Raw genomic sequence first — 24,587 nt, 5'->3', positions numbered from 1 at the left:
GGTAGGGAAAGTCTCCCAGATTATTTATGTGAAGACAGTTTCTATTGAAGACATTTACAAATAATGACACTCTTGTTCTTCCTTGTTTATCCTTAATCCTTTTATTTCGTTTTCCTGCCATTCAGTACTAGCTTGGACTCACAGTACAGTGTTGAATTGAAGTAGTAATAATGAGCATCTTTGTCTTGTTCTAAATCCTACAGGGAGTACTTTCAATGTAAACAGATATTTTGTAGACACCCTTTATCAGGTTAAGGAAGTTACTTTCTGTTCCTAGCTTGCTGAGAGATTTTTGTTTTTAACATATGGATGTTGAATTTTATAAAAAGGTTTTCTGTTTCCTTTGAGGTAATCAAATGATTTTTTTTTTCTGCGAATAGCACAAGTTATATTAAATACATTAATTTATATTCTAATGTCAAGCCAACTTTACATTCCTGGAATTAACCAAAATTGGTGATAAATTATTATTATTATTATTATTATTATGGCACTTGCTAGGATTTGACTTATCAATACTTTATTATTGGCCCCTATTCCCAAATTTAAAATGCATCTCTATTTCAGGGATATTAAGTTTTCTTTTTTTTCTTTCCTTTTCTCTTCCCTTCCCCCTTCTTTTTTTTCCCTTCCCTTTTTTCTTTTCTTTTCTCTTCTCTTTCCTCTTCCCTTCCCTTTTTCTATCCCTTTTTTCTTCTCTTCTTCTTCCTTTTTTTTTTTTTTTTTTCTGAGACCAGATCTTGCTCTGTTGCCCACGCTGGAGCCAGAGCACGGTGGTGTGATACTAGCTTACTACAGCCTTGAACTCCTGAGCTCAAGCCATTGTCCAGTCTCAGCCTCCCAAGTAGCTGGGACTATAGGATCATGCCCCCTTGCCTGTGTGTTTTCTTTTTTTCAAATGGCAAATGATAGTTATAGGATGCCATAGATTAAGGTGTAGTCTGGTTTTAGAGATTTGAAAATGTGTGTCATAATGCCAATTAAGTGTACTGATTTTTTTGTTTTATATCCGTGTTCTCAGGTGAGCTTGGTTTACAATTTTACTTTCTCATGTTTTTCATTTTTTCTTTTGAGACCGAGTCTCACCCTGTCGCCCAGGCTGGAGTGCAGTGGAGTGATCTTGGCTCACTACAACCTCTACCTCCTGGCTTCAAATGATTCTCCTGCTTCAGCCTTCTGAGTAGCTGGGATTACAGGTGCCCACCACCACGCCCAGCTAATTTTTGTATTTTTAGTAGAGACGAGGTTTCACCATGTTGGCCAGGCTGGTCTTGAACTCCTGACCTTGTGATCTGCCTGCCTTGGACTCCCAAAGTGCTGGGATTACAGGTGTGAGCCACTGTGCCTGGTCTCATGTTTTTCTTGTCAAATTTTGGCATTAAAACTATGCACCATGATGAAATGAATTGAGAAACATGCCCACATTTTCTAGACTCTGGAATTATTGGTGTAATATTTATTTATTGACTGGTTGAACAAGCCCATAAAAGCATATGGATGTGGCATTTTAACTGCTGATAGTTTCTTTATTGCTTACAAAACTATTCGGGTTTTCTGTTTCTTCTTGATTCTGTTCTTTTCAATTTCTTTTTTTTTTTTTTTTTAACTATTTACAAATACGTTTAATAGCAGCATTTCTTTACATTAAAGAAAAACAAAGTTCAAATGCCCAGCAATTAACACTTTTACACATATAAATAGACAAAAGGCTGCAGAGAACACTGGATTTAAATAAAGGTGCTATGGGTATAATGAACTATAACTTATTTTATGAATAAATAAGAAAAGAGTTCCTGGCTGAAAAGAATGGTGGAGGTTTATTTCCCAATATTCTTCAATTTGGACCCAACCCCTGCCAACTGAGCAGACATGCCACTATTTCACCAAAAAGAATGCTCTCCCTGCTAGCAATTATAATACACACCACCACTGGGCCCAATGGCTCAGAGGGAAGAGTGGCCTGTGGCTCTTCAATCTTTATCCTAACATGATTCTAGCTTCAGGAGCCCAACCCATGCCTTTGGTCACCTGAGACTTTTTACTTATTAATTTTTATGAGACAGGGTGTTGCTATGTTGCCCAGGCTGATTTTGAACTCCTAGGCTAAAGCAGTTCTCCTGCCTGGGCCTCCCAGAATGTTGGGATCACAGGCATGAGCCACCTGAGACTTTTTAAACAGCACCAGCACTTCTAGCTGGTTGGAAACTTAAATGCCACCACCTACCAGAAAAGAGGCTCTCACTAGATTCTAATGTTAAATTACTTTTCAATTAAAAAGAAAAACAGACAGAAGAAACTTACTAGAATAAGGTCACTTAGGAATGTTCTTAACTTTTCCATTCAGCTTTTGGCTGATATATGAAATTATGAATAATAAATAGTCTTTCCCCAGGTGCAAGGCTAAATCAGCAGCTTCCAGGGCTTGGTCTACAGTGCTGAGAAAGACATGCTGCCTAAAAAGTCAGGCCAGTGCCCTAGCTCCAGTGGCCCCTGCGAATGAGGCCTTGCCAGTCGTCATGGACACACACATAGCATCCAGCACCACGCCTTGGGCCTTACTGCTTCCCAGAATTTCACAGGTAGGATGCATGTGAGGGAAGCAGCCCGTACTTCTGTTGGAGGATGGCTGTAGTATTTTCCAGGGCACAGCCTGGACGAATAATGCCAAACTTTCCAGGCACAGACAAATCAACCACAGTTGAGTCGAGGCGACACTCAGGGCTCTGGCCATCCCCAATTTGTCCCCCCTCAATGACCAAGGACAACTGAGGCCAGAGATCCTGGAACTCCTCGACATTCAGAGAACTGGCCTGGGAGCTGAGGTTGGCGCTAGTGAGAGCAAGAGGACTCTCAAACATCTGAGCCAAGTCTTGCATAAAGGTGTGATCAGGAATCCGGATTCCTACAAGAGGCATAAAAGGATTCAGGTCCTTGTTGAGCTCCTCTGAGCTTTCCATCACCAGGGTCACTGGTCCTGGCAGCAGGTCTTTCAGGAGTCCCTCGGGTACTCTCACGCGGCAGTATCTGTAGACGTCGTCCATGCGGCCTAGGCATACGGCCAGGGCCAGAGGCTTGGCCTCGCTGCGGCCTTTGAGGCGGTACACAGCGTGCAGGGCCGCTGAGCAACTCGCAGCGCAGGCGAGGCCGTACAGCGTATCGGTGGGGACGGCCACCAAGGCGCCGGCGCGCAGCTCGGCCACGGCGGCCCGCAGCGCCTCGGTCCAGCTGGCGCGCTCCGGGCTTGCGGCCTGCACGGCCCCGCTCCCCGGGAGCCACAATAGCCGGTCCCCGGGAGCCGCCGGAACGGGGCTCAGCGGGAGGAGAAGACGGCCGCTCCGGGAACCAGCAGGCCCCTCGCTCCTCAATTTCATTTTTTAAAGGAATTTGTTCATTTCATCCGTATGTCTAAATTTGTTAGCATAAAATAACTTAATAAATTCATATATGATTAATCTACATAACATGTTATCTTTTTTTTTGCAATTCTTGTTTGCTTTTGTTAGATGCTAGTTTAATTCTTTCAGAGAACTAAGTTTTGACACTGACATTGTTCATCTTTTTCATAGTTTGCTGTTTCATTATTTTCTGTGCCTATTAATATTTCTGTACTTTGGGTTGATTTTACTGTTTTTTTTTTTTGTTGTTGTTGTTGTTTTTTTTATAACTTCTTAAAAGGGACGCTTAGGAGCATAGAAGATGTTGATCTTTTCTCTTTAAAAGTTATGCTTATTAGATAATAAACCTAAGTACATTGTACTTTACTTGAATCTCCTATGTTTTTATATGTGGAGTTTTATTATTTAGTTTTACAAATTTTGTAATTGTTATTTAATTTTCTTGTACTCCTAACTATTTAAAAGTACCATTCTGGCTTTACAGACAATTAGGATTTATTATTGATTTTGATTCCTGATGTATTTGAATTGGGGTCAGAGAATGAGTAAGTATAGTGCCAGTCTTTCGAATTCATTGACTCGTACTTTATTTCCTGTTATATGGCTGTTTTAGTGACTGTTTCATGTGTGCTTGAAAATCATGTATATCGTACAGGTGTTGAGCATCTGTTCTATATGTGTGCATCAGATCATACTTGCTAATTGTATTGTTCAGGTGTTTTATCTTGTTGCCTTTTGGCTGTTTCATCTCTGTTACTAAAAGAGTTGCTTTAAATCTCTCACCATGAATTCTAGTTTGTGAATTTTTTTCATATAATTCTCAACTTCAGCCCTTGTTATTGGTCTATTCAGGGTTTTGACTTCTTCCTGGTTTAGGCTTGGGAGGGTGCAAATGTCCAGAAATTTATCAATTTCTTCCATGTTTACTGGTTTATGTGCATTTTGTTTGTAGTAATCTTTTATGGTAGTTTGTATTTCTGTGGAATCGGTGGTGATATCCCCTTTATCGTTTTTTATTGTATCTATTTGATTCTTCTCTCTTTTCTTTTTTATTAATCTGGCTAGTGGTCTGTCTTGTTGATCTTTTCAAAAAACCAGTTCCTGGATTTATTAATTTTTTGAAGGGTTTTTGTGTCTCTGTCTCCTTCAGTTCTGCTCTGATCATAGTTATTTCTTGTCTTCTGGTAGCTTTTGCATTTTTTTGATTTTGCTTCTCTAGCTCTTTCAGTTTTGATGATAGGGTGTCGATTTTAGATCTTTCCTTGCTTCTCGTGTGAGCGTTTATTGCTATAAATTTTCCTCTAGACCCTGCTTTAAATGTGTCCCAGAGATTCTGGTACATTGAGTCTTCGTTCTTGTTGGTTTCAAAGAATATCTTTATTTCTGCCTTCATTTCATTGTTCATCCAGTCAACATTCAATAGCCAGTTGTTCAGTTTCCATGAAGTTGTGGGATTCTGAGTTAGTTTCTTAATCCTTAGTTCTAATTTGATTGCACTGTGGTCTGAGAGACTGTTTGTTATGATTTCCATTCTTATTTGCTGAGGAGTGATTTAATTCCAATTATGTGGTCAATTTTAGAGTAAGTCTGATGTGCTGTTGAGAAGAATGTATATTCTGTGGATTTGGGATGGAGAGAAGAATGTATATTCTGTAAATGTCTATTAGGTTTGCTTGGTTCAGATCTGAGTTCAAGTCCTGGATATCCTTGTTAATTTTCTGTCTCATTGATCTGTCTAATATTGACAGTGGAGTGTTAAAATCTCCCACTATTATTGTATGGGAGTCTAAGTCTCTCTGTAGGTCATTAAGAACTTGCTTTATGTATCTGGGTGCTCCCATATTGGTTACATACATATTTAGGATTGTTAGCTCTTCTTGTTGCATTGTTCCTTTTACCATTAGTAATGCCCTTCTTTGTCTCTTGTAATCTTTTTTGGTTTAACGTCTATTTTATCAGAGACTAGGATTGCAACTTTTGCCTTTTTTTGCTCTCCATTTGCTTGGTAAATCTTCCTCCTTCCCTTTATTTTGGGCCTATGTGTATACTGAGATGGGTTTCCTGGATGCAGGACACCAATGGGTTTTGACTTTTTATCCAATTTGCCAGTCTGTGTCTTTTGATTGGGGCATTTAGCCCATTTACATTTAAGGTTAATATTGTTATGTGTGAATTTGATTCTGCCATTTTGATGCTAGCTGGTTGTTTTGCCGATTAGTTGACGCAGTTTCTTCATTGTGTTGATGGTCTTTACCATTTGGTATGTTTTTGGAGTGGCTAGTACTGGTTGTTCCTTTCAATGTTTAGTGCTTCTTTCAGGAGCTCTTGTAAGCCAGGCCTGGTGGTGACGAAATCTCTTAGCAATTGCTTGTTCGTAATGGATTTTATTTCTTCTTCACTTATGAAGCTTAATTTGGCTGGATATGAAATTCTAGGTTGTTGAATATTGGCCCCCTGTCTCTTCTGGCTTGTAGGGTTTCTGCTGAGAGATCTGCTGAGTCTGATGGGCTTCCCTTTGTGGGTGTTCTGACCCTTCACTCTGGCTTCCCTTAGCATTGTTTCCTTTATTTCAACCCTGGTGAATCTGACGATTATGTATCTTGGGGTTGCTCTTCTTAAGGATTATCTTTGTGGTGCTCTCTGTATTTCCTGGACTTGAATGTTGGCCTGCCTTGCTAGGTTGAGGAAGTTCTTCTGGATAATATCCTGAAGAGTGTTTTCCAGCTTGTATTCATTCTCTCCGTCACATTCAGGTACACCTATCAAACGTAGATTAGGTCTTTTCACATAATCACATGTTTCTTGGAGGCTTTGTTCATTTCTTTTTACTCTTTTTTCTCTAATCTTGCCTTCTCATTTTATTTCATTGAGTTGATCTTCAGTCTGTGATACCCTTTCTTCTGCTTGGTTGATTTGGTTATTGAAACTTGTGTATGCTTCGCGAAGTTCTCGTGTTGTGTTTTTCATCTCCATCAATTCATTTATTCTTCTCTAAGCTGTTTATTCTCGTTAGCATTTCATCAAACCTTTTTGCAAGGTTCTTAGTTTCTTTGCATTGGGTTGAAACATGTTCTTTTAACTCAGAGAAGTTTGTTATTACCCACTTTCTGAAGCCTTTTTCTGTCAATTCATCAGACTCAGTCTCCATTCAGCTTGTTCCCTTTCTGGTGAGGAGTTGTGATCCCTTGGAGGAGGAGAGGCGTTCTGGTTTTGAGTGTTTTCATCCTTTTTTCACTGGTTTCTTCCCATCTTTGTGGATTTATCTATCTGTGGTCTTTGTGGTTGGTGACTTTTGGATGGGGTCTCTGAGTGGACCTCCTTTTTGTTGCTGATGAAGTTATTTCTTTCTGTTTTTTAGTTTTCCTTCTAACAGTCAAGTCCCTCTGCTGTAGGACTGCTGGTGGTCCACTCCAGACCCTGCTTGCCTGGGGATCACCTGTGGTGGCTGCAGAACAGTCAGGGTTGCTGCCAGTTTCTTCTTCTGTTATCTTTGTCCCAGAAGGCTACCTGCCAGATGTCAGCCTCAGCTCTCCTTTATGAGGTATCTCCTTGGATATATGGGTGTTGGGAAGCTGCTTGAGGAGACAGTCTGTCCCTTATAGAAGCTCAAGTGCCGAGCTGTGAGCTCCGTTGTTCCGTTCACAGCTGCTGGTCAGGTACGTTTAAGTCTGCTGCAGCAGAACTCATAACTGCCTTTTTTTCCCCAGGTGCTCTGTCTTCTGAAGGTAGGGCTTTATTTATAAGTTCCTGATGTGCTGCTGCCTTTTTTCAGAGATGCCCTGCCCAGCAAAGAGGTAGCCTAGTCACAGTCTGCCAGCAGAGGTGTTGCTGAGCTTCATGGGCTCTGCCCAGCTGCTGTTTGAACTTCCTTGTGGTTTTCTTTATAGAGGTATAGTTAGAACTGCCTTGGTAATGGCAGTCTGCCTCAGTAATGGCGGATTGCCTCTGTAATGGTGGACTGCCTCAATAACAGTGGACTGCCTCAGTAACGGCAGACTGCCTCGGTAATGGTGGACTACCTCAGTAATGGCGGACTGCCTCAGTAGTGGTGGACTGCCTCGGTAATCACAGACGCCCTTCCCCCTGCAGAGCTGGACTGTTCCATGTCCAGCTGTGCTTGCTGTGAAACTCTCAGTCCAGAACATTTCAGATTGCTGGTCTTTGTGGGGGTGGGATCTGCTGAGCCAGATCACCTGGCTCCCTGTTTCAGCCCCCTTGTTTTCAGTTGAATGGGCGACTCTGTCTCCCAGGCGTTCCAGGCGCCAGTTGAAATGGCTGTCAAGATATGTGTGAGATTTTGTGTGGAGACTGGCTGTACCTGCTGCAACAGCGGTGCTGGAGACTTGTGGCGCTTTTCCACCTAGGAATCTCCTGGTTTGTGGGCAGTAAAATCTTGTTTGGAAATGCGGTGATCACTCACCCTCTGTGTTCTCGCTGGGATCTGCACTCCAGAGCTGTTCCTATTTGGCCATCTTGGATCTTCTCTGGCGTTTTCTTTTTGTTAATAAAGTTTTAATAGAACACAATAACATCCATTCTTTTATGTGTTTTCTATGGCTGCTTTTGTACTCCAGTGACAGAGTTGAGTGGTTTCAGTAGAGACCATATGGTCTGCAAAGCTGAACATATTTATTCGGTGGTCCTTTATATAAAACTTTGTTGACTCCTGCCATAACTCACTAATCTGATAGACACCCTATCTATTTAGGTGAAAGTCTCCTTTAGGGCTCCATTTCCTTTTCTGGTTACTGCTTTGCTTCAGTTCCTGGCCTGAACAGTCTTTATTTTCTCGTCAGCTCATGGACAAAGGCAAGTTTTTTTTTTTTAAGTAACACATTAAGGTGTCTTAAGCAGGATTGTTGATCTGGGCATCTAGTCCTTCATATGGCTGGAAATAGTCTCTACATATGTATTTTTATGACATGCCCACAGTGATTTATTGTCAGGTGTGGGATGTACTACAGATAACAGCTGGATAGATGAGTTTGCAGAGAATGATATCACATGTACTCTGTGCCTTGAGTTCTGGTCGGACTTGCAGTAGATGTCGGAATTGGAAGAGTGGCAGCTGACTGTAGTGGAGGTTCATATCAGTAACATACTACTGATTCTGTCTCTTAGCAGCCAGGAAATCTAGGTGGGACCAGCTGCTTCATAGCCCCAGACTGTAGGATCGCAGTGGTAATTCTTTTGTCCCCTTTAATCAAGGTTCAGTTGGGAGTTGGGAGCTAGAAGCTGGAAATCCATCATCGTTCCTGTTTGGATGGGGTAAGCAGAATGAGGACACTTACTTCCTTGGTGATGTCATCTAGTCATAGGTTTAAATTGTACCTCTGTATGCTCAGAAATCTCCAGTTTAAATTGCTGACCTAGACTTCAGACTCTAATTGCCTACTTGACAGGTCTACTTTGATGTCTGGCAGGCCAGCCATCCAAACCATGTCCAAAGAACTCCCCTTCTGTCTCCTGCATTTGGCTCTTTCTTTTCCATCTCGGTAAATGTCAACAGCATTCCACCAATAGATCAGGCCAAAAACTTTACAGTCATTCTGTACTTCCTTTTTCCCTCTTTCCAGTTGCCAAGGTCCGTGAGCAACCACAAAGAACACAGCCCACTGTTGACAGGTGATGGATATGATAGTGTGAGTGAGAAATAAACTTTGTTGTTTGAGTCTTAAACTTGTTTGTGGTCCTAGAATAACTGGGCCTATCCTAACTGATACAGTTTATTATGCTATATGTACACACATGCATGATTCCCCCCTGCCCCCTACCCCCCTCATCTGCAACCACATAATGTCAGTTTTGAGAGCAGGGAATTTTTTTTTTTTTAAATTGAGGCAGAGTCTCATTCTGTCACCCAGGCTGGAGTGCATTGGTGTGATCTCGGCTCACTGCAACCTCCATCTCCTGGGTTCAAGCAATTCTTCTGCCTCAGCCTCCCGAGTAGGTGGGATTATAGGCGCACACTACGACGCCCGGCTAATTTTTGTATTTTTATTAGAGGAGGGATTTTACCATGTTGGCCAGGCTGATCTGGAACTCCTGACCTCAGGTGATTCGCCTGCCTCGGCCCCATAAAGTGTTGGGATTACAGGCGTGAGCCACTGTACCCAGCCTGGGAATTTGTTTTGTTTACTGTTGCATTCCTGGTATATATAGCTGCTCAATAAATACTTGTTAATGAATGAATGAATGAATGAATGAATGAATGTATACTGTGCTCTAGGGATTGAGAACTGTTAGGAATGTACAGTGGAGAGGAAGATAGATGTTTAACAAATATTACTCTAAAACAGTGAGTACATTGTAAACTATAACTTTGGTCTAACCTATATCCGAATCATATGTGCTGCTGATTAAAATCAGAGATTCCTGTGCCTTGCCCAAGACCTATTAAGTCAGGATTTCTAGATGTGAGGCCTGGAAATCTTCCTTTTCAAGCAGTTATTGCAGTGATTCTTTTATACACAAGATTTGAGACCACTGCTTCAAGGGGAGAGTGGTCTGGTGCTGCCAATAGATAAAAACAACACAGATTTGCCTTTTTGTTATTAATGGGAAGATACTGACTCACATAGGTGTCATAAACCATTACAGCTTTTCAGTACTTTAAAGAATATATTGGGTTTAACAACTTTTTTTTTAAACTATATATAAAGAAGCGTTATTTTCAATAAGCAGAATTGTAGTTTTACTGCCAGATAAAATTAATAAGACCTAATAAGAACACCATGGAAAAAGAAAAATACATTACTTTGTTGACTCTTTACTTGTTTGTATAATAAAAGCAATAGCCTTGACTGAATTTTTACTCTAGGCCAGACACTGAATTTAAGAGCATAGACTCTAGAGTCAGACTGCCTGATTTAAAATTTTTACCCCTCTGCTTAATAACTTTGTAACCTCTCTGTGCCTCAGTTTCCTGAAGTGAGGGTACTAATCATGCCCACTGACTGCATAGTGTTATTTTGGAAGTAAAATTGGATAATTGTGCTCCCAATAAGAATAGCCAGTATTATATAGTATTTACTCTGTGCTGTACACTGCTCTAAACATTTACCATAGATTAATTTTGTCCTCACAGCAACCCTATAAAGTGTATCTCCTATATTTGCTAAGTCTTAGAAAGGCATATAGTAGCAATAAAACCTTTCCAAAAGTTACTGGCTTTTATTGAATTTGCAGAATCTTAGCCAGAACAGCTCCCTGCTGAAGGTGAGACAGATTCATGGGAAACTACATGGGAGTACTGAACAGGCAGAGGAATGAGCTTCTGCAGGATTTCAAGGCTTTTAAGGATCATCTGATTTCTGTCTTCCCTGTATTAGTCAGCTCAGGCTGCCATAACAAAATACCGTTGACTGAATGGCTTATACAACAGAAACTGATTTTCTTACAGTTCTGGCTTGAAGTCCAAGGTCAAGGTGTCAGCAGATTAGGTTTTGGGTGAAGGCTCTCCTGGCTTGCAGAGACTGCCTTCTTGCTGTGTCCCCACGTGGCCTTTGTCTCCATGCATGTCAGCTTCGGAGCGGGAGGTGTCAGTTCTCCCTTGTCTCTTTTTATAAGGATACCAATTCTATCAGATCAAAGCCCTGTTCTTATGACCTCATTTATCCTTAAATACCTCCTGAAGACCCTGTCTCCAAATACAGTCACATTGGGAGTTAGGGCTTCAACATACACATTTGTGGGAACATAATTCAGCCTGCAGCACCCTACTGCCACCCCAAGAGGCAAATATATAACATCTGCTAAGCCTAGATTGTTTCTCTAGTATCTTCTAATGAGATAAAATTGTTTCTCTAGTAACTTCTAATGAGATAAAATTATTACCAAGTGGTTAGGTTTACCTTTGTATCACCGCGAGACTTATTTCAAAGTATTTGGCATTTTTGTAGGTGCCAGTGTATTGCTAAAATAAGGTACAAACACGCTGGGAGTAGATCTTTCTGTCTGCTGAGAGGTGTCTCATTATGTAGATATACAATTCTGATATCTTCATGAATTATATGTGATAGCTTTATGTTATTTTACATTTCTAACTAAATAGATATTATCTAATAGTCCTGTAACAAATGTCTATTTGTCTTACTGTATGCTAGGCACTGCTTGTAACCTTGAATACTACAGCAAAAAACTTAGCAGAGACAAGGCCCTGCCTTCATGGCATGTAGCCTATAGCAGGGGACACGTGTTTAGTAAGTAACAGGCAAAGAAATACATAGCACAGTGTGTATGTGCTGTGAAGAAAACACAGAAAGCTCTGATAACTATTGAGGACGGCAGTTTGCTGGGGTGGAGGGCTTTTTTAGAAAAGTGATAGGAAAGCATGGGCATTCATCAGGGAAATATTTGAGAAAAGAATATTTTCTGGACAGAGGGATGAAATACCACATACAAAGGCCCCCTACCTGGGATATTCTTGACAAGTAGTTTAGGGGTGACACACCTTGGTTCTAGGGTTATATTACCTGGAAATGCTAAATAAATGCTAAATATTGCTGTTATTAATATGAGTAAGGTCCACATTTAGCTGCAATACAAATTTTTCTGTCCCAAATAGGCTTTTTTGTTTGAGGCTAGGTTGTTAACAGGGATTACGTTGCCACCCCTCTCCTTTTAAGATCAAGATAACGGTTAAATTTTCTGAGTCAGTTTTGAGTTTATGCACACTAATGGAGTAATGTGTTGCTGAGTTTTTAACCCAAGTATAGTACTCTTAATGCAAAGAAGGTTGAACCCGACAGAGAGAGAGAGAGAGAGAGAGAGAGAGTGTGTGTGTGTGTGTGTGTGTGTGTGTGTGTGTGTGTGTGTGTGTAGGTCCTTCCAAAAAGAACATTTCTTTGTAATCTTTCTGTTTTCTTCTAAAGCTTCATGACAATTTTGTATTCTTTTAGTGAATATATTTGTGCCTATTTTAATATTGGAATGATGTTTTAAATAGTGGTTTGGGGAGCTGTGCAACGTCTGTCTTATGGATTTGAATACCCTTGCCCCCAGGCACACTCCTTGCTTGCACCAGTATGAGAAGCCCTGGACTAGAGCCATGTGGTGTATGTTCTGGCTTACATTCAGCAGCAGGCTAATGTTACCCAAGGGCATTAGGGTGTGGGCTGGGTGGTTTTACTGTTCAGTATCCTGTAAAGCAACACACAAATGGTCAACTTCCTTCCATAAATTATCTATAAAATAAAACCCAAGAAAATGCTGTTTTCTTCACAGAATGAGCAATATAAAGTGAAGAATGAGAAAATCCAATCTTCTGTCAAGAATGAACAGTGAAATTCATCCTGTCACTGTCAGAAGACAATCACCAGATAGAAAGTGTAGCAACAAGTATTGTCCCCAAACCACGTTTATTTGGCTTTGGAATTCATAATGTGACACTCATTTTTGCAGGCTAATTTTCTTTTTAAATTATGTTTTATTGAAATAATATTAAAATCAACTTAGTAGTTTCTGAATATTTATCAATAATGGGTGTAAGTGACTCAAGATGGTCTTGGGTCAGAAGAAAAGCTGAACTCTCTGACATTTTGCCAGAAAAAAACTGCATCAGTGGTGGTATAGATGTGACCCCTACACTCTTGACTTGCATTCCAGTCATGGCATCTGCTTTCTCATAATCTTTCTCAACAGCCTTCTCCAGGAAGTCATGACTAATTGATGAGAGTTGCCTAGAGATGAAACTCATTTGTCAACTCTGTCTGTTAAGTATCGATGAACCTTGTTTGGGTAATTAGAAATGTGCTATAAAGTAGTGAACTCTGATGATCATTTTTAAAGTTTCATGTGTTTTTAATAATATACAAAACATTTTTTGGCTGGTCATGGTGACTGATGCCTGTAATCCCAGCACTTTGGGAGGCCGAGGAGGGTGAATTGCTTGAGCTAATGAGTTCAAATCCAACTTGGGCAATATGGCAAACTCCATGTCTACAAAAAATACAAAGATTTTAGCTGGTCATGCTGGTGTGAGCCTGTGGTCCCAGCTACTCAGGAGGCTGAGGTGGGAGTCCAGGAAGCGGAGGTTGCAGTGAGCCGAGATTGTGCCACTACACGCTAGCCTGGGCAACAGAATTAGACCCTATCTTATCCCCTTCCCGCAAAAAAAATGCAAACATTTTAAGGCAAGAATTATGTTAAGTTTTATTTCTAGAATACTAAGTAAAATATATTTAAAGCTTTTACTAAAATTGAAGGTGGTATGTATTTTGAGCTATGTTCCTGGCATGAACTCTTTCCTGACTACTAGTGAATATGAAATTAAAAGAATGGATATGGAGAAATAAACAAGGAAATTATAATAAACTCTTCTGAATATCTTCTTCAGGTATATGTATTTCAGAAGCCTATTTAAATGGGAACAGTTGGTATGTCACTTCCACTTCTCCAGAACTTCTGAATAATTTGTGTCTCCCATTTGAATTACCTAGTATTTGAAAAATAACCAAGTTAGTTTCTTTTAAATGGTGAGTTGATTTTATTAGTTTTTCATTAGTCTGAATTGGGGAGCTTTTCCTTTGGTGTTTGTTGTATCTGTGTTGAAAGGAAGTGGTTGCATAGATAATGTAAGATAATAGTTTGGTGAAATGTGACCATTTGACATGAATAAATAGTAATTGCTTACTCTGAAACTTCAGTGTCCTATTGGGAATTTCAATTACAGGTTGAAAAAAATTACAAATTTCGAGACTATAGTACTAAGAGATTAGTACTAAGATGTACTGTGGTGAAGAAAACTGCTTGGCATTTCATAATTGTGGAGCATTGCTAAATCATTCTTTTGAAGATTAAAATTAATATTTGAAGGTAATAATTAAGTGCATGGCTGCCAGGACTAATTGAAATTTAGTAGCGAGAAAATATATGATTCCAAATGTCATTACTCATTCACGATATGTCTTACTAATAAGAGGTTCTGGGTTCAGTAGTTTTCATACTAATTGTTTATAACAGGCAAGATTTGTTTAATGATGTTTATTGTACACAGAACGCTGTTCATTGTAAATACACGTTACATTGTAATTAGACGATAATATTGCAAACAAACATTATTACTTTTAACTATTGGGAACAAGTGTCATTGCAACATCTAGAGCATTCTTGAATCCACTGTGCTTTTCTCTCTTTTCTTAGTCCTTGTTAGATTTGGTTTTGTTTAGCTATCGAAATCTGTCAAAGATCACAACCTAAGGAAGTATAGCCGTAGGCGAGACGCTGTGCTCATAGAATTCACGGTCCTTCTTTCAAGTAGTTTGATACCCTGTAGTTAGAGAGAAGGTGTTATCTGTTCAGCAGCTGCAGTTGGGAGGTAGCAGGGCTTGTGGTTGAGGCTATGGTTTTATCTTGGCACTGTAGATGACTGACTTTGCAGCCCTGTGGCAAGTTTCTTTGCCTCTTTCCCTCATAGGGTTGTTAAAGAGGTTAAATATGTGTCATTTGTAAAACATTTAGAATAACAACTACCTCATAGTAAGCGAATATAAATGACATTTTAAAAGACAATTCCTGGTAATTTTTATTTTCAAACTATTTGAACCTCATAGTAAGCGAATATAAATGACATTTTAAAGGACAATTCCTGGTAATTTTTATTTTCAAACTATTTGAAAATATATTTAGAAGGATTATTTTTTCTTTTATTGCTGAAAAGATGTTAGAACAACAGTATTAAAGAGTTTTAAAAGTTAAACTCAAGATATTGCCTAATAGCTTGTAATTTCAGTTTACCTGCATGCATGTTTTCTATAACTGAAATCATAATTTATATAGCAAGCTTGCTAGGGAATGAATTGGGCATAGTGGTACCAATATAGCCATATGGGAGAGGGCAGGGCAGGGCAGTCTTTCCTCAGAAAGAGAGGACTGCTAAGCAGCCAGAGCAACTTCTTCAGGAAGTTAAATGCATAAGGAAGAACTGTTTTCTCCTTGCAAAACTGACAGACTTAAAAATAGTATATAAGTACTCTCGCATAGCAGTAGTGAGACTGCCAATTAATTGAATATTTCTGGAGCCAGTAGCAGAGAAACAGAACAATTCTTTGATCTGAACATAACTAAAAAGATAATCTCGGATTGGTGTTTTATGTATCATTAAATATTTTTCTGTAACCCTAGTTTTCCTGTGTAGTTTATGGGGCATGCCTGCCTGCCTTCATCTCTTATCTTTCTTTGAGAGCATTACTCTGACTTCACTTTTCAGAGATACATGCAGTTCCCTAAGTTTTGAAGTTTGCTTGATTAATGTGTCTACTTGAAGGATTTATTATGCCAGATGTAGAATAAACTCCTTAGTTGGATATCTCATATTGATAGTAGGAGGGTCTTAGTAACAGCTTTTGCTTACCCTGACTCCACCATTGGAGAAATTGAGGTGACTTATCTTTTGGAAGCAGTTGGAACAATTCATTGCCAGAATGGTGGTCCCAGTCCTCTCTTCCTCCAGGTCTGAGGGCTTATGCCGAGTGGGATTCTGATGGAACTGGTGAGCATGTGTTAGTAGAAGCCAGCCTCTTGGAGCCAAACAAGTTGGACCATGATTTCATTTTCATGGTTGGCTTTAGGTGTTAGTAGAACTGGACTTTGAGAGGGCATTATTCCAGAGTATAAAAGGAAGGAAGAATATGGATCGCCAGGACCTGAAGATCAGTTGCTCTCTCTCTAGCTAAGGGTGGTAAGGGGTGGACTCAATTACGGTAAACAGAACAGCTAGTTTTTTAAAACCTTTCTTAATTGACTTGTTGGAAAAGCCTTGACAATGAGATGTTTGGAATTCAGAGTTTTGGGGAGTTCTTTCTTGCCCAAGGACCATGGGTTTGCAGAAAGATGGTTGGAACTTGCTTTTCTGGGACAGAATGGGGAAGGATCACGGGAATTGAGTGTGCACAGACTGGCCTGCTCATGTGGGCAGTGTACAGCCTGGGTGGACACTAAGCCCTTTTAGATGTTATCTGTATGATAGGGTGGGTCTGGGGCTGGGGAATATGACAATGACCACATTGTCAGCAGGAAAAGACCCTGCCAGGAAGGGTAGAAACCAGCTGTGGTGTGAGAAATGAGCCAGTGAAGCCAAAAGTTGAATCTGGACAGCTGGGCAATTGAAGGATCTGGAGTGATCAACAGGGAAGGAGACAGGTAAGCAAGGATCAGAAAATGGGATCCTTAATTATGGGAGGGTACTGCATATATCTATTTTGTTTTTCTAGATCAGTGCCTCTCCAACTTTAATGTTTTTAAGAAACACTGGGAAAGCTTATTAAAATAGTTTCCTATACTCATCCCCAGAAATTCGGATTTACTCGGTTGACCTGAGGCCCAAGCCATGAATTTGCAGTTCCAACAAGCTCACAGGTGATGTCAATGCTGCTGGTCCTGGGGCCACAATTCTGTGTTTACACTATATCACAGGCGAACTTTTCCTACTTCTCCAATCTCAACATTTCTGAAATGAGAAGGAAATAGGAACTTTTGAGTTCTTGTTCTTTTGAGATGCTTATATATGTGTATAGCATCATTTACTTCTCACTAACATAAAAGTCATATTATCTCTGTTTTCTGTGAGGCTGTGGAGGTTCAGAGAAGCTAAGCAGTTTGCCCAAAGCTACACAGTCTGTGCTATGACTGGTTTTTTGAGTTAATGCCAAATCCTTTTTGTAACTCTTAGACCCTTATTTTACAAGTTGCTGCACAGCAGGGTGAAGATTTAGGCAGTGGAGGGAGTGAGTGAGAAGCACTTCCCTTCAGTCATGAGTGAGAAGCACTCAGATTACTCTGTTGTTATTGTAGATTTCTAAATTCACCAGGATCTAAAACATGACAGTTATGCCAAATAACTGTAAAACTGCTTCAACTTTTTGCTTAAAAATGTCATAAAAGAGAATATTGAAAAATAATGAAATTTTGAAAGCTTAGGATCAAGCTGAAATGTTGCATAACTTTCTGGCCTTTTTCATTTAGGATTTCAGTTTTAATTTTTTTATGAGAGATTTTGAGTGATATTAAAACAAAGGATTGTCTGCATTATTTAAGTTCTGTGTTTTGAAATGTCATAAGGACAAAACATAAAAGCATATCAAGGGAGATATAAGAACAATAAGAGAATACCCTCCTAATAAGGTAAAACATGTTTTTCTCTGGTAAGTATATATTTGCACATGCTAACATACTTCATTCTGTTTCATTGTTCAAAATGAATGAGAACAGCCTTTATAAAATAAATACTTAGAGTGATTGTACTGAATAATCCTTTTGTTTTGAGTAGTTAAAAAAAGCAGGTTATAAGAAATTTTAGAACTATGTGAAATTACAGCTCTGCTGTTAAATGATCTTACTGAAACCACCCTTTAACTCTGGTTTACCTCCTGAGTACAAAAGATATATGTAGTGTGTGAGATTGTGGCTCTCTTACAGTACTTTAGGAACACACATTTTCCCCTTTACATAAAAATACCTGACTTGGCAAAACTTGTTTTTTTTTTTTTTGATATAAAGTACTATTGAAAAATACTGCTGAAAAAGGTATCCAAGGTTTCAACTGGTGATGATATTATCCCTTATTTGTATCATTGCTGATGAATATTGAATTTTAATAAACTTTGTCTAGGAAGCCTGTTTAACCTTATTTAAATTAGATGTGAATCTTAGATTTTAACTAAGTTAATGTATTTAAGGTTATCCTACTGTTTGTATGTCCTCCTCCCCATTTTAATATTGTGTAAAGAACATTGAGATGCATCTCTGATTTTCTTGTTAAGCTAGCTTAATGTTTACTGAACTCTATGAGTGTGTTCACCACTGCCTTCCCCATTTCTCCACTTAAATCAGAAATGGCTTTCCTCCTCTCCAAAGATGGCACTATATAAATGACATAAATAGGCTCAGAATTTCAGAAAATCATCGAAGATCTTTGCTTCTTTCTATATATCTTTGCTGTAGCTCTCAGCTCATAAGGTAATGACCTGTGTTCCTGTGCAACTTCTAGTCCCAAATTTGAGCTCCTTGCAGCAAGGACTTTCTTATTCAACTAGGAATTTCTAGAAGAAGCTGCTTCTTTCCTGTGCCAGGGTGTCCCGAATGAGTTAGAAAAAGCATTTAGTATAGATGAGCAATTAAGAATGGACCCAGCTGAGCATCATAGCTCATGCCTGTAATCCAGAGGCGTGAGGATTGCTTTAACCCAGAATTTTGAGACCAGCCTGGGCCAGAGAGGGAGACCTTCGTCTCTACAAATAATAAAAGCTCCAGGCATTGTTAAGATTATTGTTCATCCCTTCAGTATAACTCAAAATAAAGAGTACTGAATAGTAAGGGACTCTGCAGAGTTCTGTTGCTTTTTTTCTCTTAAGACCTCTTTAATTCCTTTTCTAAAAAGTTGATTGAATTTTTAAAATCTTTCCCCAAGTTTATGGTATTTTGTTAAAATATCTTTTTTTTTTTTTAAGTATCAAACCCAAAACTATTTTTTTAAATTGGAGTAGGTAGGGAAGGGCTTACTTGCTGATGCTCAGAGTGCCTAGTACATACGTAGTCAGCTTAATGGATAATCTGGAATTACCTTTAGAATCTCGTTCGTCTTATTTAAGTCTTTTTTATGGTAAAAAAGGAAACATACAGAAATCCATAGAATACAAAGTAGTATAGCTTTAATGAATTGTCACAAAGAGAATACCCTCCTAACACCAACCAGAACACTAAAAGTTTGCCAACCACCCCGGAAGTCTTTTACAGTACCCTTCTCATAAAAGTAAGTATCCTGACCTTTATGGTAATCATTTCCTTGCTTTTCTTTAGGGGTACATGCTGGGGTGACAAAACTACAAACACTGTAGGTTGTTTCTTTTGAAAAATAAATTGACTGGGCGTGGTGGCTCATGCCTGTAATCCCAGCACTTTGGGAGGCCGAGGCAGGCAGATCATGGGAGGCTGGGAGTTTGAGACCAGCCTGACCAACATGGAGAAACCCTGTCTCTACTAAAAATACAAAATTAGCCAGGCATGGTGCGAATGCCTGTAATCCCAACTACTTGAGAGGCTGAGGCAGGAGAATTGGTTGAACCCTGGAGCCGGATGTTGCAGTGAGCCAAGATCACGCCATTGTACTCCAGCCTGGGCAACAAGAAGAGCAAAACTCTGTCTCAAAAAAAAAAAAAAAAAAAAAAAGTAAAAATAAATCTTTAAGAATTTTTAAAATCCATATCTTCTCTTATCATTTTTTTTTTTTTTTTTTTTTTTTTTTGCTGATAGTATCCCCATTGTGCAGGTCTGTATTTCTTGTAAATTGATGGTGGATCTAGAGATTTGCTTACATTCAGAATATAAGTATATGAACATTTTGAAAGCACACAGTGTCTGAGATGTTAGCAGCCATTGATATCTACTGTCTAGATCCATGAATTAATTTGGGGTTGCAAAACAATGATCTCATTCAGTCATTTCTTTTTCACTTGTTAGCTCAAACATTTCTATAAACTGGGGTTTCTCTTCATCTGCTTCTTTGTTACCCAGTAGTACAGGGTACCTGGGAGGCTTCGGGGTGCTAGGATTTCCTAGCTATGGGATTCTCCTGGGATTTCTTTGAGGATGAGAAACTGAGTATACCTAGAAAGGGCCGTTTGATAGGCATAGGTCCAGTGACAGTGTCTTGGTTCTTGGGTTGGACAGAGAGTGAGAGGTCCTGGCCTGCAAGCCTGTCACTGCCATTGAGTACTTCAGAAGAATGGACTCTGTGCCTTCCCATTTAAGCGGCCCATGTTTTTGGATCTATTCCTGTTTGTTGACAGACTTAAAACCTCATTTTGCTGTATGAAACTACGAAATATCATCTGGTTCTATCGCTTGCTGTCAGTAGTTTAGGTGAAGAGATTTCCATCTTACAGAGTGTTCAAGGTCACCACAGAGGCCAAGTTCACTAATTATAATCTCAAAGTCAAAGTCAGAGTTAGATTTACATCTTACACAGAGTTCAAGGTCATCACAGAGGCCAAGTTCATCAATTTTAATCTCAAAATCAGAGTTTTACATTGTACATTGATGTCATTATATAGTATTAGGTTTGTTTTATTTAAAAAGATTTTAAAAACAAAACAATTTCAAAAACTATATTTTAAAGTAAACACTTCATATAAGCCTCCAAATACATTGGAATCTAGAATTGGGATTTATTAATCCAATTGTTAGCCTCAGAGTTTCATAACTGAAAATGGGTATGCAGAAACATGGCTTGTCTCTTGGACTCTGGAAAGTATCAGTGTAGTGTGGACTTATAGATGCACAGAGACAATGTATCTGTCCTTTTTTCTCATAAGATAAAAAGGAATTTAATATTTATTAAGTTATTCCTTTGGGTCTGGTATTCTATGTAATCCAGCATGGTGGCTCATGCCTGTAACCCCAGCACTTTGGGAGGCCATGGGGTTCATGACCAGCCTGGGTAACATAGTGAGACTCTGTGTCTACAAAAAAGTAAAAAAATCAGCTTGGCATGGTGGCTTGTGCCTGTACTTCCAACTACTTGGGAGGTAGAGATGGGAGGATCACTTGAACCCAGGACCTGGAGGGTACAGTGAGCTGAGAGCATGCCACTGCACTCCAGCCTGGGCAACAGTGTAAGACCTTGCCTCTTAAAAATAAATAAATAAAAATTAAAAACACACACACCCACGCATATACAATTTTGTTTTCAAGGATTGGGATCTTGGCTGGGCGCAGTGGTTCACGCCTGTTATCCCAGCACTTTGGAAGGCTGAGGTGGCAGGTCACCTGAAATCAGGAGTTCGAGACCAGCCTGGTCAACATGGTGAAACCCTATCTCTACTAAAAATACAAAAAATTAACCAGGTGTGGTGGCAGACACCTGTAATCCCAGCTACTCACTCCTGAGGCTGAGTCAGGAGAATCACTTGAACCCGGGAGGCGGAGGTTGCAGTGAGCCAAAATCATGCCAGTGCACTCCAGCCTAGGTGACAGCGAGTTTCCATCTCAAAAAAAAAAAAAAAAAGAAAAGAGTTGGGGTCTTGTAGCCTTGAATCCCTGGGCTTAAGTGATCCTCCTGCCTCAGCTTCCGTAGTAGCTGGGATTATAGGTATATCACACCATGCCCAGTTAATTAAAAATGTGTGTGTATGTATGTATATATATATGTGTGTGTATACACATATATACTGTAGAGACAGAGTTTCTTTATGTTGCCTAAGCTTGTCTTGAACTCCCAGCCTCAAGCTATCCTCCTCCCTTGACCTTCCAAAGTGCTGGGATTACAGGTGTGAGCCACTGCACATGGTCTTACATGTTTTTATTCTTAGGACTTTTAGGCTGTTAATATTATTTATGTCCATTTAATAACTGAGTGAACTAAAGCTCAGAGAGGTTAAATACCTTATCTGAGATTACAGAGCAGGAGATTCAATCAGGGCTTCAAAGCCTGGACTTGGTCCTCTTTGCTTCATTGCCTCTTTTCATTGCCTCTCAGGTAAAGAAATGTGAAGACTGTGTCACATACCAGATACATTTGGTAATCTGGCTGAAATGTTCTATTTAATTTGTGTTTACTTCATTTTGGTTTGAAAAGACACTTTAATTCACCTGTATAACTAAAATAGCTAAACATTTAAAATGTGCGCCATTTAGAAAATATTGTTATTAAAGAAAAATATACCATACTAATGTTTTATTTTGACTAATAATTGAAATTTCAGTTTTTAGTAATTATTATTGCCCTAGAAATAGTCTTTTTTTGGGGGAGGGGTAAGACATGGTTTTTCTTTGTCACCCAGGTTGGAGTGCAGTGGTGTGATCACGGCTCACTGCAGCCTTGCTCTCCTAGGCTCATCTTCTCATCTCAGGCTCCTGAGTAACTGGGACCACAGGTGTGCACCATCACGTTCAGCTATTGTTGTATTTTTTGTAGAGTTGGGGGTTTCACCATGTTCCTCAGGCTTGTCTTGAACTCTGGAGCAAAAGCAGTTGCCCACCTCGGCCTCCCAAAGTGATGGGATTATAGGCCTGAGCCACTGTGCCTGGCCCAAATAGTTAGGATTAGTGGACTTGCACTTTTAACAATGAATTGCTAGCTTTAAAAAGAAAAAAAAAGCAACAACAAAAAACAAATCCAATTCGTCATTTAGTTCCTTTTAAATTAGGCTGTGTTAAAAAAAAAACTGCAATTAAAATATACTTCTGGGTTAATTTTTAGAATGCATAACTTATTTGATCTTTTTAAGTTCATTTGTATTTTTGTAGTAGTTGAGTTCATTATGTACTTCAGAGACAGACAGACTGCTTGCATTTGAATCCTGGCTCTGCCTTTCAATGGCTATGTGATTTTGGTCAAGTTATTTAATTTTTTTGGGCCTCAGTTTTCTTATCTGTGCAGTAGGCGTCATAGAAAGACCTTACTCAAAGGCTTATTTGAGGATCCAGTGATCCCTGCTCAAAAGGTGTTACTGTGATCACCTTGATTTGTGAAAACTGTATTTGGGTTGTGTGCCATTCCTGAAGGTCCCCAGAGAGTATCTTGTAATAACCCTGAAGCCCTTGTCCTGAATGAGGAGGGAAGGATCAGGCACAGCCTTGTGATTTCCCCAGTGTCGGATTTCTGTGTTCACCAGCAGGATCTCCATTTCTATAACCAAATGGTTACATCCTGCATAGAGAATCTACCTCTGTGTCTGAAAGTGTAGCAGCATTTCACAAATTTGGATTTATCTAATTATAATTTTTAATAATTTGAACTGGATTAGGATGACACTCACTCTTCTGTCTATGGTGGCCTTACTTGCTAACATTTAGCCTTCTTGCAGCCATCCCCCACATTCCCCTACCTGCAGTTGTAGAGCCTAGGAGGATAGTAGATACGTTGTATAGCCAATGACAGTGTGCTGCAAACACAATGCCCACCTGTGGGTTGGGCTCAGAACTGCTCTGCTGCCTAACCTGTACTCTGACCCCTCTCTCAGGCCACAGATATCAATCCTTCAGTGCTGTTTTTGCTTTCATGCTTCTTTAAGCACTAATTCCTTTGACACCGCCTTGCTCTTGCAGCTGCTTTGTCCCGTTGTATTATAGAATAAGCATGTGCTAGTGCACCTGCAAAGCAGGAGCAATAAAAACAATGAGAGGAAGGAGGGACATTGTGGGCACAAGTTAGATAATTGACATTCAAACATGAATGACATTCTAAAATTAGAAAAGTAGAACTTGGAAGCGCTTACTTATTTGCAGCAAGTTCTAATGACTTCATCTTCTAAGCAGAGAGAGAGAGACAGAGAGAGTTGAGATGGTGAGGACAGTCTTCCTGCAGTCAGCTGGCCTCACATTTGGCTTTGAGGATTGGCAGGCAAAGTGCTAGAGGTCAGGATAGACGTGGTGGCCAGTGTTGGCAGAAGGGAGATGAGAGAAGAAGTTTGGAAAAGAAGCTAAAGACTAGATGATAGGAGGCCTTGGATATTGAGAGTAAGAAACTTGAACCTGATTCTTTATGTTATAAATATCTTTAGAAGGGTTTTGCTAAAGGAGTGATGAACCCAGGACCTGGAGGTTTTTAGGAAGAATCTGGAAGAGTAGTTGGAATGCTGGAGAGTTTGGAAGGCAGAGTGGCTGGAGGGAGGAGATGAATTTGGACAATAATATAATGGTATAGGGGTGATAATGGCACTTGTGTAGAGTGCTGATATTGGAATGAGATTATGTTAAGAGCCACTCTATTGTTATTCTCCCTGTTAGCAGTTGGTTGGACTACATATACTTTAAAGTCATAAGATGTACTTTAAGAAAATATCATATACAGTAATGCTGACTTTTCACTTAGTCCTTTTCTGTATGTGAGTGCCTTATGCTAATAGAGAATCTACTCAGAGTCATTGAGCCAAGACATCCTGTAAGGAGAAGCTGTAGTACCTTTTTCCAGTTCTATCTGTCAAAATTGGTGGTTTAAATCGGGATTTTTTTTTTTTTAATTAAAACAAACAAAAAAAATTTTTTTTTTGAGATGGAGTCTCGCTCTGTCGCCCAGCCTGGAGTGCAGTGGTGTGATCTTGGCTCACTGCAACCTTCGCCTCCCGGGTTCAAGTGATTCTCTCGCCTCAGCCTCCTGAGTAGCTGGGACTACAGGTGTGAGCCACCATGCCTGGCTAATTTTTGTATTTTTAGTAGGGACCGGGTTTCATCATGCTGGCCAGGCTGGTCTTGAAG

At 39.7% G+C, this 24,587-nt stretch overlaps 2 protein-coding genes across 2 annotated transcripts in view; one reads left to right on the top strand and one right to left on the bottom strand.

Annotated features, from left to right (window-relative positions):
• The window catches only part of WWC2 (WW and C2 domain containing 2), a 210,430-nt gene that overhangs the window by 29,278 nt on the left and 156,565 nt on the right, over positions 1–24,587 (top strand). The window lies entirely within an intron of this gene.
• Positions 2,518–3,371, bottom strand: LOC105730996 (threonylcarbamoyl-AMP synthase-like). Its single transcript, XM_064364959.1, has one exon. The coding sequence runs from the start codon at positions 3,369–3,371 to the stop codon at positions 2,574–2,576; it is 798 nt and encodes a 265-aa protein (XP_064221029.1). The 3' UTR covers positions 2,518–2,573.

The sequence above is a fragment of the Aotus nancymaae genome, unplaced genomic scaffold, assembly GCF_030222135.1.
Source record: "Aotus nancymaae isolate 86718 unplaced genomic scaffold, 86718_ANA_hifiasm-v0.15.2.pri h1tg000006l, whole genome shotgun sequence".
In the NCBI taxonomy this organism is placed as follows: domain Eukaryota; kingdom Metazoa; phylum Chordata; class Mammalia; order Primates; family Aotidae; genus Aotus; species Aotus nancymaae.
Note: the sequence above shows the minus strand (reverse complement) of the source record. Positions and strands in the feature narration are given on the sequence as shown.